Source organism: Chiroxiphia lanceolata, chromosome 3 (assembly GCF_009829145.1).
Source record: "Chiroxiphia lanceolata isolate bChiLan1 chromosome 3, bChiLan1.pri, whole genome shotgun sequence".
NCBI lineage: Eukaryota > Metazoa > Chordata > Aves > Passeriformes > Pipridae > Chiroxiphia > Chiroxiphia lanceolata.
Window position 1 is genome coordinate 74,580,271 of NC_045639.1, and position 16,571 is coordinate 74,596,841.

The following is a 16,571-nucleotide window of genomic DNA, read 5'->3' on the forward strand; positions in this document are numbered from 1 at the left end:
TTTAGTCTTTATAAGATAACAGTGTTGTATTTAATTGTTTAATGTGGATAGTTGCTATTCCAAGCATGTGTGTTTTGTAGAAGCCTTGATAGTTTTCTTACAAGACGTTATTGTTAGAAATCTTCAGAGTGTAAAAAATACTCATGTAATGCATCTGTTTTCAATTTATCTAGTTACTATAACTTGGATGATGTGAGCCATGACACTATGAATAAGTACCTCTCAAGCCTTGTTGAGAAATCCCTGTTTGATTTGGAATGCTCCTACTGTATTGAAATTGGGGAGGTAAGACTAATCTATGCCTTACAAGATTCAGTGAGATACATGCTCCTAAAAGTTGTGAACAGCAAGATACATGCTCCTTGATTTGAGATGTTAGTTTGTCTGTGGAGCTCTTTGTGAGGCGTACGTTGAAAATTGTTGTGGCTAAAGTATGATGCTAAATCATTTTTGCTGTTCTCTCTTTTAAAGTAGTCTTAACATATTTCACAGTTATGTAGGAACCCTTAATATTGAACCACTTGGCAACCACGTATATTTGACTCCTCTTCTAACAGGATAATCGCAACATTGAACCTCTGACATACGGCCGTATTGCTTCCTATTACTATTTGAAGCATCCAACCATTGGGATGTTCAAAGAGCAGTTGAAACCTGAAAGCAACATTGAAGAATTGCTCTTAATTCTGTCAGTAAGTGCTGATATTTTCTTAACTTTAACATACATACTTTTTGACTCTTTAAAGACAGAAGTGTATGAAAAAATCACCCCAAAATAAGGAAAAGCCTTTCTTTCCTTATCTATAATTTAATTTTTTATTGTTTTGAGAAATATACCTGAATAATTGCTGATGTTTCAAGTGTTTCATCAAATCAGTGCATCAAAATTAATTTATACATTTCTTTCTCTTCTTACGTCCCTTTATAAGGACAGGATCTATACAAATCTGATATTTGTCCTTTCTAAGTTAGGTATAATACTAAAATGCCAGAGTAATAACTGTATGTTCTAAATCTGTAGCAGTACCATCACTTTGCCCTGGGACAATCTGGAAGATACAGCAACTTTAAGAATTAAGGGAAACACATGGGAAAAACCTCTTTCCTAAAATGTCTTCTTATCCTTTTCCCAGACACCTCCTGATCCTTGAGGTCATAACCTGAAATAACATCATTTCATACTGTTACTCTATTGACTGTTTAATAGACAAGTGCAATGCAAGGCCAAAGGCACAGTGTACAATGCACTGTGTTGGTATTACATTCTCACCATAAAAGAATCAGGGTTTACTCTGTTTTCCTTTTTAAGTACTTAAGTAGTTATAGCTACAAAATCTCCTTTTTCAAAATGCTGTAACTCTACTTGTACACACATACTTGAAAACAAGAAGTGCCTGAATATTATCCAGGAAAATTTATTTTTGCCCACTTGTGATTATAGTCTCTGTTACATTATATACATTATACAAGTGGCCCAAATTCTGTAATATTCTGACTTCCAAGTGTAAACTTCAAAATTTAGAGTCCCATCTTGCAGTATTTATGTATATAACTTTTATATTCATTATTGTTTTGACATGCTGCCAAAAACTCTTAGGAGAAATATAAGAAGAAAAGTTAAAATAGTGCTGTTCAACAGTTTGCAACTCAACAAAACCTGATCAGCATTTTATGACACTGAGAAAACCACTTTTCTAGTACAGAGACTTTTCTTTCTGATAAATTTAAAATTACTTGCTGCAAACATTCAGAGTTACAGCTCAGAAATAAAGGCCACAGTAATATTTTATAATGGAAAGTGTTAGACAGCCTAAATAGGAGAACTGCTATCACTGACCCTGCAGGATCAGTAGTTCTCTTGTCAGAAAACATTGCAATTATATTAAATGACATTCAGTGTATTCATCTGAATTCAAAATTATAATCATCCACAACTACTATATGTCCTGTATGTAAAATAACTGAAATTTTAGGAAGAAATGTCCACATGTGAACAGAAGTTAAATAATACAATATTGAGTATTCGAGATGAGAGCTTTACTCCAGCTGTCATTAAAATCTCTTCTCTCTAGAGAAAATTTTCTCCACCTAGAAATGTCAGGATTTTTTTTTCTGATAAAATGGGGCAGGGAAAGTTTGAGAACAGCATTAGCAGAGATGGCATTTTGTAACACTGCCTGAGCTAGTGAGCAGTATATGGAAGAGGAATGATGGAAGCAGAACCTAGTGTTCCATGTCTTAAGTCCTCATGTATTTGAACTGCTTGCATTCAGGAAGCACAAAAGTAAATGGCAAATATTTCTGTGGTAGGTGAAACCTAGGACCCTACTATTAGGCAGAGATTGTCAAATTTTAAATTCATTAAGCTTACTTTAATTCTTTCTATTTTTTTTTCCCTGGAAATATAGTCTTTGAAGCTGTCCATTTACAATCCTGAGAGGAATGGGACTAAAAATAAAATTGCTTAGGGGTCAAAATGTGCCACATGTCAATTTAAAAGATGAAAAGGATATATGGATGCTGGATGCCATTAGAGCTGGCAGTGTTTACTTACTTTTTATGGGGATGTTGATTTTCATAATTACCAGTGGAACTACTGTTCTGTCTTGTTGAAGGTGTAAATTGAAAGGATTTTTTTCAGTCTGCTGTAGTTTTGAAAAGAGTTGCCATTTCAACAGTTATTGCCAAGGATTTTTTTTTCCCCTAAACACTGTGAATTAATGAGTTTTATAATTACAGCAGTTGCTTCACACCTCTATTGTTAACCAATGACATTACATCTGCCTCACTCCACTATTGCCCTCCTCCTTCTTATTGAAGCATTTAGCAGTTTTGGCAATAGGGAATTACATGGCATGGGGTAAGTAGTCTAATTAGGTATAAGTGAAAATCCTGAGGGAAAAGGATGTTTAAAAAGTAATTTGAAGAATCTCTTAATGATGCTGGAACTGAAAGCTGTAGCTCTAGTACAAAAAGGTCTGTTATCATTACAAAACATAATTATAATTGTGATTATTTTTCTGATCATTCAGTTTTAAAGTTTTGAATTTTGGACTGTGTTTTTTAAAAATAACCATTGGAGCATTTCTCATGCAGTTGCAGGATTTTGTAAATGCAACACTTATTATTTGCTGGCATTTTTCATAATCTTGCAAGCCTTTAGACATTTACAAGTATTCTGATGTATATAGGGAAGGCAGAAGTGAACAATTTTAACAAAGAAAATCATGATTTTTTGGGTTTGAAGTGGGATAATGACCAAATATATATGGAACTTGAAAAGGAGCAAAGTTTGTTTAAAACTAAACGAGGAAAAAAGCAAGATTGCATTCAAGAATTCAGAAATTTAGGACTGTGTTAAGGGGTTGAAATCTGAGTTTGATTAAGGGATTTTGAGTTTCAGATTGATACTTTTCCATGCTAATGGAAGTGTTCAAACGTCAGGATTGTTCACCAGTGAATTGTCAAGGAATCTTTATATCTCACCTGAAAAAGTAGTTTTGAGTCATCCTGTTTCTACTGTTGGTGGATCTCTCAAAAAAGTCACTCAATAGCAAGATTTGTTTCCACTTAATAAAGGCTACTCGTAGTCTTCTGTGGAGCCTGTTCTTTTCCCTGTCTTTATTTTATCTTTTCATTTGATCATCTGCCAGCATTTTGCAAGATCAAATATATTTTTTTTCCAGTATGCTGTACGAGTTGAGGTATTCATAAAATGAACAGGAACATGGCACATAAGAACAGCCCCACAGTCATGTTGGAAGTATACAGTAATAAGTGATTCAAATAGGTGGGTTACAATCCCCTCACGCTTTCCCTGCTCCTCTTGGAGCAGATTCGGTTACTTTTGTCGCTGACTTGTGCTAGTGGATGTGTATTTTTTTTCTGAGAGAAAATGTTTGATGATTTTCCATAGAGCTTTCTTTAAAACTTTTCTAACCGTGCTCAGACAGTAGCAATCCAAATGAGCTTAATCACTGTTGAGTTATGGTGCTTCTTGCATTAAGTATTATTGATGAGAAAGTGTTCATGAATTATTACTGACAGGCTGGATTTCCCTGAGGTACCTAAAGACTGTTTTCTTTTATTCTGAAAGTTAGGTGCAGAGATTAAAACAGAGATCTAGGTTAAAAAAAAAAAGAGATACTTTGGGGTGATTCTTGTCTTTTTCTGCGCAAGTGTTTTTTAAATCAAATAGAGATTAGTTGTATCGTGATGAAAAAAACCTGTCTTGCTGATTGATCAGGATTGTGATGGCTAGATCCACTAGTTTTGTGATTTTTGGTGACTTGTTAGTATACTTACCTTGTTATCTGGTTAATATTTCTATTTACAGAGCAAATAATTTGTCATGCCTGTCCCTACCAGACAGTAAAGAAGAGAACATTATTACCATCTTTCATCCCTTGTTTTATCTGCATGTTGTCCCTGATTTCTGGTTTTTTTAAGTCGACCTACAAAAGAAAACTAGTTGGTTTTCATGTGTCTACTGCTGTCTTTCATGTAAACTGGTAAGAGATAGGTTTCTTTTGTTAAAAGCTTTCAGGGAGCTTAGAGACAGAACAACATGGTATTTGTGTTATAGTGGGGCGTACATGTCTGTCTTTCTGTGATGTAAACATGGACTTGAAAGTTTTTTATCCACATACCTCTTCCCTATATTTCTTTCTGAAAATTGATACGGTCACACTGACTTGTATTAAACTAAATAATTTGGAACTCAGCAGAAAATCTGTCATTGCTGGAGTCACAGATTTGGAAGGTATAAGGAGGAAGTTCATAAAACAGGCACTCTCCATCCCAGATAATAGATAACAAAAGAGTAAAGTTATTAATGCCTTATCTGTCTTTCATTGCCCATTAGGTATTTGTACAATGAGATTCTAGATAACTCTATTAACCTGTGGCTTTATTTTCTGTTCATCATCATTGGCACTAAGCAGGGAAATATGTGAGTCTTTGTGAATATTTATGCTCTCAGTCTAAAATAATTTTATTTCCATATCATGATTTTATTGCTGGTTTGGTCTCCCATTAAGGGGCCCCAAAGGTTTCTGACTCAGTGATAAACCATCTTTTCAACAGGTCCCCAGTTAGGCACCAGGGAAGGGCAAATTAATGTTAAAAAATTACTGTTCAAAAATAAGCAAATCTGGGTTTTGTAACATTTTCCTGCAAGCCACGGCAAAAAACATTGCTTTTAGGATATTTTAAGATATTACATAAAACCGGGTTTCTGTTCTATAGTAATTGCAGAAAAAAATCAGATTGTTTTTCCTAAATTAGTAATTTTCTACTTTAAAATTACATTTGTGTTTAATTTAGAAGAAAATAAAGGTGCTACTATGAGTTTCTTCAAGGCATAAAAGCACAGCAAGACTATATTCGTTACGTTACTCTTTTTGAATATGACATTTCAGTGTCAAGAATAGAAATACTTTATAATGTAAAATTTATATCAGATGAAAATCAATTACATTACATGCTAACCTTTAAAGAACTTCCATATTTGATTTCACATCTATCGTACTCTCTCAACAATATGAACATGACTGCTGTGGACACTCTGCAAATAGAAAGAGGCCTCAGCCATTATGCATATTTTAGTGACCCCTTGTAATAGAAGAAAACTGTTACCTCTTACCATTAAATCTTTTCTTTACAATAAATCCATACCAAGGACTGTTCAATGCATAAATTTCATCCTAAACATAGGCATTTCCAGGATCATTTACTTAATTTTTATGCATTCTATATTCTCTGGATTTTAATATTTTAAAACATTTGTGCTTCAGTTCCCACTTGAAACATCTAGATGGTATCACAGTGTGTTTAATAAAATAGTTTAAATTTGAGAATAGTGTTTGGGTTCATGAAAATAAAACAAAATGTTATAGTGGATTTTAATAGCATCCAAATTTGATATTCAAAAATATCTTGTACTTAGCAGAAAAAGTACTTATATAAATACTCACACACTCAATTAGTCTTGATTTTTCTCTAGTCCCAGTAGATGGAGCAGTTTTTAATGTTGCGGTAGTACTTGGATATACTAATTTTTTTCTAACATCATGACACAGCTGTTTCCTATTTTTCTTTCTCCAAAAGATAGTTTGATTTTTAGTTTGAAAGCATCATATACTACCTGCCTTTCCAGAAAAACACAGTCCATTGGTAAATCAGGATAACAATGCCCACCACTGACAGCTAACTGAACATGGCATAAGTCTTCCATTTTTATGGCATCAATAAGAAAGAATTACAGTCAAAACCAGAAAATATAAAACTCTCCCATCTCCAATAGGCATGACTTTCTAACCTCCGATTAACAGATCTCCTTTTTTTCTTGTCCAGCCTTCTTACTCAATTTCTGTCATTATGTGCCAGTTTAAAAAAAAAAAAAAGCCTGAATCGATATTCAGGAAAGTTAAAACCCATTTTAAAGTTGTAGTTAAAGGTTTTTGACATACATTTCCCATGAGGAAGGCCATAAAACAAAAACTGTTATCTTGGATATAATAAAGGTATTTGTTTAGGGTTTTTTATTTGTTTTGGTTGCAGTGCATCGTCCAAGGGAAAAACTTCTGAAAGTGTATATAGGTGCGATAGTGGAAGGCAGTAGCCTCAGGCTATATGCCCATTTCAAACAGCTGCTTTAGTAACTGTTTCTGTCAGAAAAATGAGGAAATAAATTCCTTTAACAGGAGCTATAAGTGCAGTTATAGCAACAAAAGGCCCATGCATGCCGATGGAAACTATTTTGATGAGCCAGGAGTTATTACAGTTGTATATGCTAGGGCAGACAGAAGTACTGTCCTGGTCTTGTACTTAAAAACATGAATGTTGGCTGCCATCGGTGGCAAATCAGTTTGTCCTTGGTACGTACAGTAGAAGCAAGTTCGTTGATAGCAAGCTTGGTTTAGCTGACTGCTCAAACCTGAAGGCAATTCAACCTTGGAACATTTGTTTGTTTGTTTGTTTGTTTTAGCACAAACACCCTTTACTTATCAGTTGGCAGTTAGAATTGTGGCCTTCATCATGCAAGATTTCGAATTAGGCATAATTGTGTACATGCAGCCATCTTTTGCAAAGTATTCATATGGAAAATGAAATGGCTTGCTTTTCAGCAGTCTTGTCATATGCCTTGACTTTCAAAAATAAAATATATTTGTTGAAATAATGTTTTCATTTGTTGAAACAAAACTGCAGTTCTGAACAGCATCTTTATTAAGGTAAAGCTGAACATTTTATAATTTGCAATACTGCTTTGGTAAATGGCTGTGTGTTCTTGTGCCCCAAGTACTCCAGAAGGCAGTCTTACAAGTTCAGTGTGCTTTTAACAAGTCAGTTCAAGTTCTGCCTTACTTTCTTCCTCTCAATTTGTAAATAAAGCACGATAAGCAAATTTAGGCCTTCTGCAGCCTGCAGTTCTTTTGTCTTCACTGCCTTCTAGGGAATGCCTTTGCTTTTGGTAGAATTATACATTTGTACAATAAATTATAACAGTTAACAATCATATAGCTGATGAATTTGTTTTCACAGACTAGAGTGACACCAACTGGGCCATACAGACTGCTGTTTAAAGGCACAAAAATGTTTTTGTCTGTCGGCAGAGAAGTTATTGCTTATAAAACTGTTAAGAAAGAAGATGACATATTGTTGCTTGTTCTCTGATTGGAAAAAAAACTTCAGGATAAGGATTGGTTTGGCTGAAATAATTACATCATACAAGATTGGTATCCAGCATATATTGTTCCTTTAGCATAGTACTTTAAAAAAAAAGGACATAAGAGGATTACTGATCAGTCCTTAATGAAGTATCTGACACTTGTATTTGCCTATTTACATTTAGATTCTTTCTTTGTCTCATTTTCTCTTTTTTTCCTTATGGGACCTCTCTAGTTTCAGAAATAGAATTTTATTTTAAATGTTGGTGTTATGTTCATCAGAGATGAACTTTTAAGAAATCTGCCTCTTCTATTATTTGCCTAATATTTACAAGATGTTTATTTAATAATTACTTAGGTTTGCTACCTGTAATGTTAGAAGAAATTGCAGAGGGATTTTTGCTACTAAAAGACCTAAACTTTTCTTAGCATTTTGAAATTGGAAATTTGGTGTACCATGGGAAGGTTGCTTTTAGAGAACAAACAGTTGCAGATATTAAGGCTCTGCAGCTTAATAAATGTGATCCAGGCATCAATAAAAATATTAGAATTGATGTATCGGAAAACAGTAAATTATGCACTTTTTTTAAAGTATTTTTGCCTGTGGTAATGCTCAAATACAGCTTTCCTTAATTTTTAGTAGGTTGTTGTCCTATTTCCCATGGAAGAGTCAAATCAAACATCACCAGTTTGATTGGGTTGCCCACATGCCAGCTTCCACTTCCTTCCATTTCTGTCTTCCAGTGGAAAAGACTAGCAAGCCAGCAGGGATTATTCAAACTACTAATTTTAGGAAAGAGAAACTGTCTCAAGTCTATACCTTTCACATTATAGGGTGAGAAAATAGCTAAAATTCCTCTCACAACAGGCTTCTTAAATGTTTCTCCTAGCAAGGTGAAGGAATGTTACCATGTTCTCTTATAATGTGTGTCTATGCATGTCTCTTGACAAAATATTTTTTAGGTACAACTGATGCATACAGTATTAAAAAATTTTATCTTAAGCATATTAAATCATTGAATGCACAGTATTTTGTAGGTTAAGGAGAGGAATTTCAACTGTTTTATCATTTGCTCAAGGTAATAAGCAATGGTAAACAATATGAGGTATAGATAATAGATAATTTTTTCCTTTGTATATAATTGTCTTAATATTTACTATATGTAGTCATATAAGATGCTAATTTTTAATACTTCTTTAGCTATAAGAATGCGTGTTTGCTTTCTCTTGATTCACACAGAACAGATGGATGCTTGACTGCCTGCTAATCCACAGCTGGAATGGTTTCAGCAGTTTCCACGTTGCTGGGTTAGAGTGGCTTTTCTAGTGGACTGAGAGGGCAGCAAGAGAGGGATATCATTATTCATCAGTATCCCAGTGGGATCGCTGCCAGCAGAGATTAATTTTTTCTGTTATGCTTGTAAAACAAGCTCAGGTGGAGTCTCTAATCCTCAGGGCACGGGTGGCAGATCAAGGAAGATGCTACAAAGCTAGTTAATTTTCAGATTCTAGGGGAAACAGAAGCTCTGTTAGATGTATAAATACATGATTGCAAATTTAAGTAGCTCAAATCCAAATGGGATCTTCCTAGACATCTGGTCCTGAAAATCTCAGTTTTCTTTGTCTTTTAAAAGAAGTTCTTAAAACTTTACACCAGAGGCAAAATTTCTGCAAGTCTCTTAATCATCAGTTATCTTTCTGTTTTGGGGTTTTTTTTTAATACAGCTCTTGCAGTTCACTTTAGATTAATGCCTTTATTTACAGGTCAGAAAGACCTAGTATAAGTCTGTGTAGGAAAACTGAGTTTACAATATTCTCAAAAATTTGTGTGCAGTGAACATCACCAAGAAAAATTATCACTGCGCTAGGAATATATGGTATGTCCCATTCCAGTAACAGCATGTTCTGTTAAGGTCAAGTGTGGTACAAGGGTGTTTTTGCCATGTGATTCTTTGTATCAGACCTGTGGTCATTCATGACAGAAATGTTGATAGAACTTCCTCAAATCAAGCACCGCAAAATACTCACAGATTTTCTATTTGTTTAGTAGACTTCAAAATTTTTTTTTACTGACATTTTTGCCTCCTCAGTGATTACCCATCTTTCTCACCCTTGTAATTACCAGTGTTTTCCATCTCTGTATTTCCTTGTAGCCCTTAAGTTCTTCAAAACATTTAGTCAGATTTTCAAGCCATGTTAATCCACATAGCTACACTGAAATGAGTGGAGATGTGCCAGTTTTTATCAGCAGGGAACTACCCTTATTGAAATTTACTTGCTGCAGCTGTCATTTCCTCTTAGACTTGTGTTTTTTTATTATAATATTAAACTATTTTCATTTAAACGTGATCAGAGTTAGACCAGTAGCACTGGCTTGCTGAAAAGACATTGTTCATGTAGGCACCTTCCAAGTTTCCCATATATTTCTGCCAGTTTGTATTGTTCTTCTATTATTCTGGCCTTGAGCCTCTCTTGAACAGAGGCTGCTACTCATTTCACCACATGTTGACAGGTATTCACGCCTGTGAACTTTTTATTCCCTTTTGTCTCTGGTCACATAGTAGTCTAGATCCGGAATTTAATCCAGTACAAAAATGCAGCAGTGTGCATTTGCGGCTCCCCACTAGGGGAGCTACCACAGGTCAGCAGATTTGAAATCCAGTTTTCAACACACAGAGCTTTTACAGCTTGCCATTAACATATACAGTATATATGGGCCCCATTTCACATACAAAATTAGTAGCACTCCTGTCTCCATGCAGAGTAGCATTAACTTAATGCAGAGATCTGTTAACTTCTTCCCTGGGTCTGGGCTCTGCACTGGAAGATCCCAATGGAGGATCAAAGCCAAAGATGGAAAATGACTGATCGCTTTCCCAGGAAAGCTCTGTGCCAGGATTTGCTATTACAATTTTTATTGCTATCATCATCTCAATCAGTAGTTGGGCCAGCTAATTCAGCCAAGCTCAGTTTCAAAATGTGGACAGACGTCCAAATGGAACTGAAGTAGATTTCTCATGACAATCAGACTTTTGAATGTATACTCAGAGAGGTTTTCCCAGTTTTGTCTTAGCACATTACTGAGTTCAAGCACTGAAAAGCTTTTCTGTATTAGTGCAATATAATCAGTTTCAGTACAGCCAGAACCAGTCAGTTTTAAATCTTTCCTATAATATGACTCGAGATTACAGGGAAAGTAAGTTGTGGGTCACTGCCCTATCTAGGTTTTAAGATTAAAAATAAATGGAGTGATGATAACACATGCAGAATGTGCTGGTTCAAAGCATTCTCACGAGAAGTAATCAGAAAAGTCAGACCTATTGGAGAGGCAAAAACTCAAATATACCATTTACAACAATAAAATGGAACAATTCTCTCACGTTACGATAATTCACTTTATAAATGGAATTTATAACATTCCATTTATATTTCTTTGCTGTGGTCAAAGTAACTTATTCTAGGTGAATAACTTAGAAACCTGAGAGGGAACTAAAGCTATGAAAGTTGTATAGGCTTAATACTATGAAAGTACCTGTACATTCAGGGGAAAATATATTTTTAGAACAGGTTTTATTAGGACTGGCCAAAAAAAGTAGCGCCGAGTTATGGTTATGATCACAACCTTTATGAAATATGGATTGTGAGAGTTAGGACTTAAAAACATTGATTCATTCTTTGTTTTGATGTTTTAGTAAAGTATGCAACTTAAAAAAGAAATTATCCTGAAACAGAATAGTTCTCTAAATATATTATTTAACATTTGGTAAAATGATTGCAACAATTGTATTATCTATTACTGTATCTTCCCCTACACTGAAACTCAGCTTCTCTAATATGCTTAGGAAACTAGAAAAGACAGGGAAAATCAACTTTCAAGTTAGTACAGAACTCCTAAGAACTTGTTTCCCGTGTCAAATTATTGTTATTTTATATAATCCTCCCTCTCCTGTGTGCCAGCATGCTTGTATATTCTTTTATCACCTCCATGCTGAAGCAGAAGTCTGTAATTTAACTTTGTACTTTAGAAGTTCCCAGATCTGCCAGGTCACTCTCTGCTACTGGTAGCTAATATTGCTGACCTCCTATTGCTCTGTGCTCAGTGGCAAAGGTCTTTTAGACTCCTGACCTCTGGTCATCAGGAATGTCATCAGTAGTTTGTAGTTTGGATGTTTTAAGTAAGAAGTGAACTTGTGAAATCTAAACCCTTCAGGGTGTTTTTAAGTGATCACTCAACTGTTTCATGGCCCTAGGTTGTATTTTTTATAATCTCTGTAATTGTAAAATTTGTGGTGTTTATCATATGCAGCTATGTAAAAGCAAAAATCAAAGACTTGTCTGTTTAAAGTGAAAAGTCTGAGAATACAATTAGTATATGATTTCTCTGATCACTAGTATGATAACTTTATAAGAATTGTAAGAACTTTTAACGTGTATGTTTCTATAATCTATGCCCATTGCAGAAATGTGCCCATTTTAAATCCTGAAAGATAGTTACAAACTAATGTTTAAAACATAATAAATTTGCATAATTGCATGTTGATGGGTTTTACAACTTTCTCTCTTCAACTTCTCATGCTCAACTGGAAATTTCCAATATCTGCTCTGGTGAGTCTTAAATCTGGAGACAGAGCCCAGGGTAGCCCACCCTCACTGTTTTGCTCTTACCTAGTTAATTGGATTAACTTTACTATTTGAATTCTGTATTTCTTTTTTTTTTTTTTGACACATATCTATTATCTCAAAAAGTGCATTTAACACTAATTAGATAATAAATAAAAAAAATTACTATTTGTTTCAAAAAGATACTGAGTAGGTCTTTTTCCTTGGACAGTGTTCTCAATCCTACACATATCTTTTTTCTTCTTGTCACTTTTCCAAAAGGAGAGAGTGGAGAATACTCTGATGGAGTACTAGAGAAGTGACAAGATCATTTTGCTATTACCCAAGCTGGAGTGGAGTGTTAGGGCAGACAGAGTCCCCAGTGAGGGTATACCCTTTTCCACAGCCAGGGACAGCTGCTGCCTAGGGGCTGTGGCTTTGACTCCTCTGGGCCTCAGCGGCTGGCACAGGGCTTTGCTTTCTGCCTTTCCTCCCTGACAGCCGCCAACCCTGGAAAAGAAGGAATGGGAAGGCTCCTATTGGAAAGGAGCTGCCCTGCAGGGTTGGCTCCAATATACTGGGTGCCATTTGATGGCACTGCCACATATGCATGCAGTTGACAAGGAGAGATATTATACAGTAGATGAAGATTAGGAACCTATTTATAAATATGGTGTCTGTGTTGAATTACAGTATCATGTAGTAAATATATTTTCATCTTGCTTGAAAAATTTTGTTGTCTTCTTTTGCGTCATGTTACACCATCTTCAAGATCTTTACAAAACTTCAGTCTGCTCTGTGGTTTACCAGAGCCTGCCAGGCTACCCTGGAAATCTGAAATGCTACTTCTGCAAAGTTTCTCTTAAAAATATATTTATACATGGGTAAAATAGAGTGAGCTGGTAGAAATGACAGGGGTTTTTGCTTTTTAGTCTTGAACATGAATCTTGAAAACATGCATCATGCTTGTTCTTAAAACCTATAACTAGTAACATATGTTTATAACTGTCTTTTAACAGGAATATTGTCCTAGACCTTTTATGGCTAAGATTAAAAAAACACCCAAATGCTTTAAACTTTGGAAGTTGGAATTGTGTCCTATAAAACTGAGACCAAAACACATACATTTATAGGCTACCAATAAACAGGAGATTATAATGGAATCACTAACAAAGTTAAACTTTTCAGAGCAGTAATTCTAGCAAGTACTTCTCCAATTCCATTTTTCGATCTATTTTACTTTTTGATATGAGCTGAAAAACAAGTTTTAATTCAATGTGGTCTTCTTTTCTTCTTTTTCCTTTTTTTAAAGCACATATTTCCTCATGTTTATTTGTTTTCTGAATATAAATGTAAGTTTGATTGTGTTCTAGCTGCCTGTCAGGATAAATCTGTATCAATTTAATGTCTTTGCTTATAAGTCAAACTCAGATTTGAAAATGTGATGATAAAATATAGGATAAATATGTTGGTTAATTTAAATAATTTTCATAGTATATGGCTGTGTCATTCCTGTCAGATAATATGGTCTTGTGCTCCTGGGAGGAGCATGAGCAAAGGAAGATTAACTTGGGAATTTAAGAAATTTTTTTATTTTCCTCATGATACAGGTAGCAGGATCAAATGAGATTTTTGTCAGCACACGAGTGGAGATACATATGTGTATGTATAAAAAATGGAAATAATTTCAAATGGTTTTAAGTACAGGAGCTCAAGTATCCTCAAAGAAAGAATTTGTGAATCTGTTATGAGACAGACCCCATTACCTAGCTGCTCACAAACTATCAGTCCTTGTTATTTCTCTATTTTGACCATGCTACATGTCTCCATCCTATATTAAGGATAACATAGATATCATCCAAATGAGGAGAGTTACAGTCTGCTTCAAATTTTGCATTCCAGCTGTTTCCTATGCACTATAGCACAGTGTGGCAGGTCAGGATGGTGTAATAGAATACTCTGTGTCAATCTGTACAATGGCACACAAGACAAAAGCCAATTATGTAATAATATTATTGTTGAACTTATATATGCCTATCCAGTTACCCAAAAAATTCTGTTTGCACTTGCAAAAATAAGTTGCACATTGGCATACCTTAGGACTTCTGGTAGCAGAGAACTAAAATTGACTTCATAATGTATTATTAGTGTCAACTGCAGAACAGCCATGAAAACTCCCCACATTTATTTATTGCAGCTTATTTTTATTTGTTTATTTTGTGCAAAAATGATGATTTTTGCAGTTTTTCAGTGTGTACTAAGACTACAAGAAGCTTATCAAGTTTCAGGTAAAGAGACTGCAATTACTCTATTAGCTAAAAATGATCCTCATCTTTTCTCTTTTTTATTATTTTGGTAGTTACTTTTAGTACTAGTTTACTGCAAGATTTTTTAATACTTTAGCTTAACAACTGTTAGTTTTTATAGCAAATTTTCTCAGAATGCTTTTCCTTTGTTTCTTCATCAGAAACTTCAGAGAGAGCAAAGCACATTGCAAGTTTATTAAAGTTGAGAATATGGTATGTTTGGGTTCACAGTATCTATATAAAGAAAAGGAACATACAGGCACTCAGTCAGTTCTAGGGCAGTTTCAGTAACAACATTGCTAAAGAAAAGACTACTGGTTCAACTCTGGAATGTGAGAAACTATTTTTGGTTTATTTTAGACCCTCATTGTTACAATTTAATCAACTGCTCTTTAAAGTCTAGAACTCATTAACTTTATAAGTTTTACTGTTCCCATGACTGAACCTAACTTAAAATATTCAAGTTTACTTTAGTTGCTCACCTTGATCCTATTTCTGTCTGTGGTCCACAAGTATCCTCTTCTTTTCTGTAGGCAATGTGGCAAGATGTAGTTACTTGAGATTTAAAATATTTTAGAAGATTTACATATAGTATAAGTTTATAGTTCAGTTCTTACTATAAATCAGTAATTCCAGCCAAACTTACACTTTTTGTGGGTAGAAAGACAATCTGGGGGTTTTTTTTAACTCTATGGACAGTGTGAAGCATAGTACTCACCATGTTGGGTACCTTATTTAAATTTTAGTTTGGTCTGACTCCTCAAATGCCTAATGGAACCACAAAACTGCAAAAGGTAAATTTTAAAATAGGATGAGTTGTTTACTTTTAGAACTATTCTAATAGTTCAAATAAATGGTAAGTTGCATATTTGGAACGTAGTGTTGCAGACAGTGCTCTAAGATGAATCTGTGGCTGGTGTTATGCAGGAAACAGAATTCAATTACCAGAATAGCCCTTTGGCCTTGTAGGATGTAACTGTTGAGTTTATGCAGGTCTGTGTGTGACATTTCTCCCTGGCAATGCAAGTTACAGTCTCCTATATGACCATCCCGCATCACGAACAGGTTAAATTGTAAGTCTGAGAGGACTTCTACACCCTTGAAATGATGCAGCAGTCTCCAATGCCCAAAACAAGACATTATTGGGAAAGTCCATCACAGAAATGCAGGCGAGATGTGACGTGACTACCAAATGCACAGTTGCAAGAAGCCGTAGCTAAAATTCCTAGTTATCTCCTGGTGTACTCCAAGTTATGAATAACTGTGTAGGTGCTGGTAAACATATTATTTGCACATGAGCTGGAACACTCCTGATTTAAGAGAAGGAAATGGGAAAGTGAAAAATGCAGAGCAGTGTTTTGTGGTTTAACTATGAAGTTTGCATTGAGTTTCTGGACTTTAGAATGAAGATTAATGATTGATACGTAATTCGATCTGTTTCCTCACCCATGGAAGTAAGAACGGTGTTCAGATACAGCATACTAAAACCATATATATTATATATTGTGTGGAATAGTTGAAGCTACAGCCTTTGCAGCACAGATTGAGATCCACAATGAAAAGGAAAACTAAAATGAAAAAATATTGAGTGAACAGCAGGGCCCATTTGAGGTGATTACAAAGGATGTTTCTTTATTCTGTCTTTTCTTGTGCAACCTGAAAACAGTAGCGGGGGGTTGCAAGCAGAGTTCATCACAGAGTTGTCAATCACTGTCATTTAACATTTTGCAATGGAAGATGTCTTTATTCAAGGACAGCTGGGCAAATCAGAGAAACAGATTTGCAGTTAGTAGTCTGTCCAGCCTACACTAAGCAAACAAGGACAGGGCAGACATACCGGCCTCTCACATAAAAATATAATGGACTCTGCTGACCTCAGTGCCCTCCATTCAGCTTCATTCTCAGTTGTATAAAAGCTTCACTACCCATTCTCAATTTCCTTTAATTACCTACATGATGCAGATAAGAAAATGAACCTTACTTACTTACAGTCAATGAT

General features: G+C 35.0%; 1 protein-coding gene across 1 annotated transcript in view; it reads left to right on the top strand.

Annotated features, from left to right (window-relative positions):
* Window positions 1-16,571, top strand: part of ASCC3 (activating signal cointegrator 1 complex subunit 3) — a 263,938-nt gene that overhangs the window by 223,252 nt on the left and 24,115 nt on the right. The window contains 2 exon segments of the mRNA XM_032682586.1: window positions 174-285; window positions 558-692. Of these exon segments, the coding sequence (XP_032538477.1) occupies window positions 174-285; window positions 558-692 (247 nt within the window).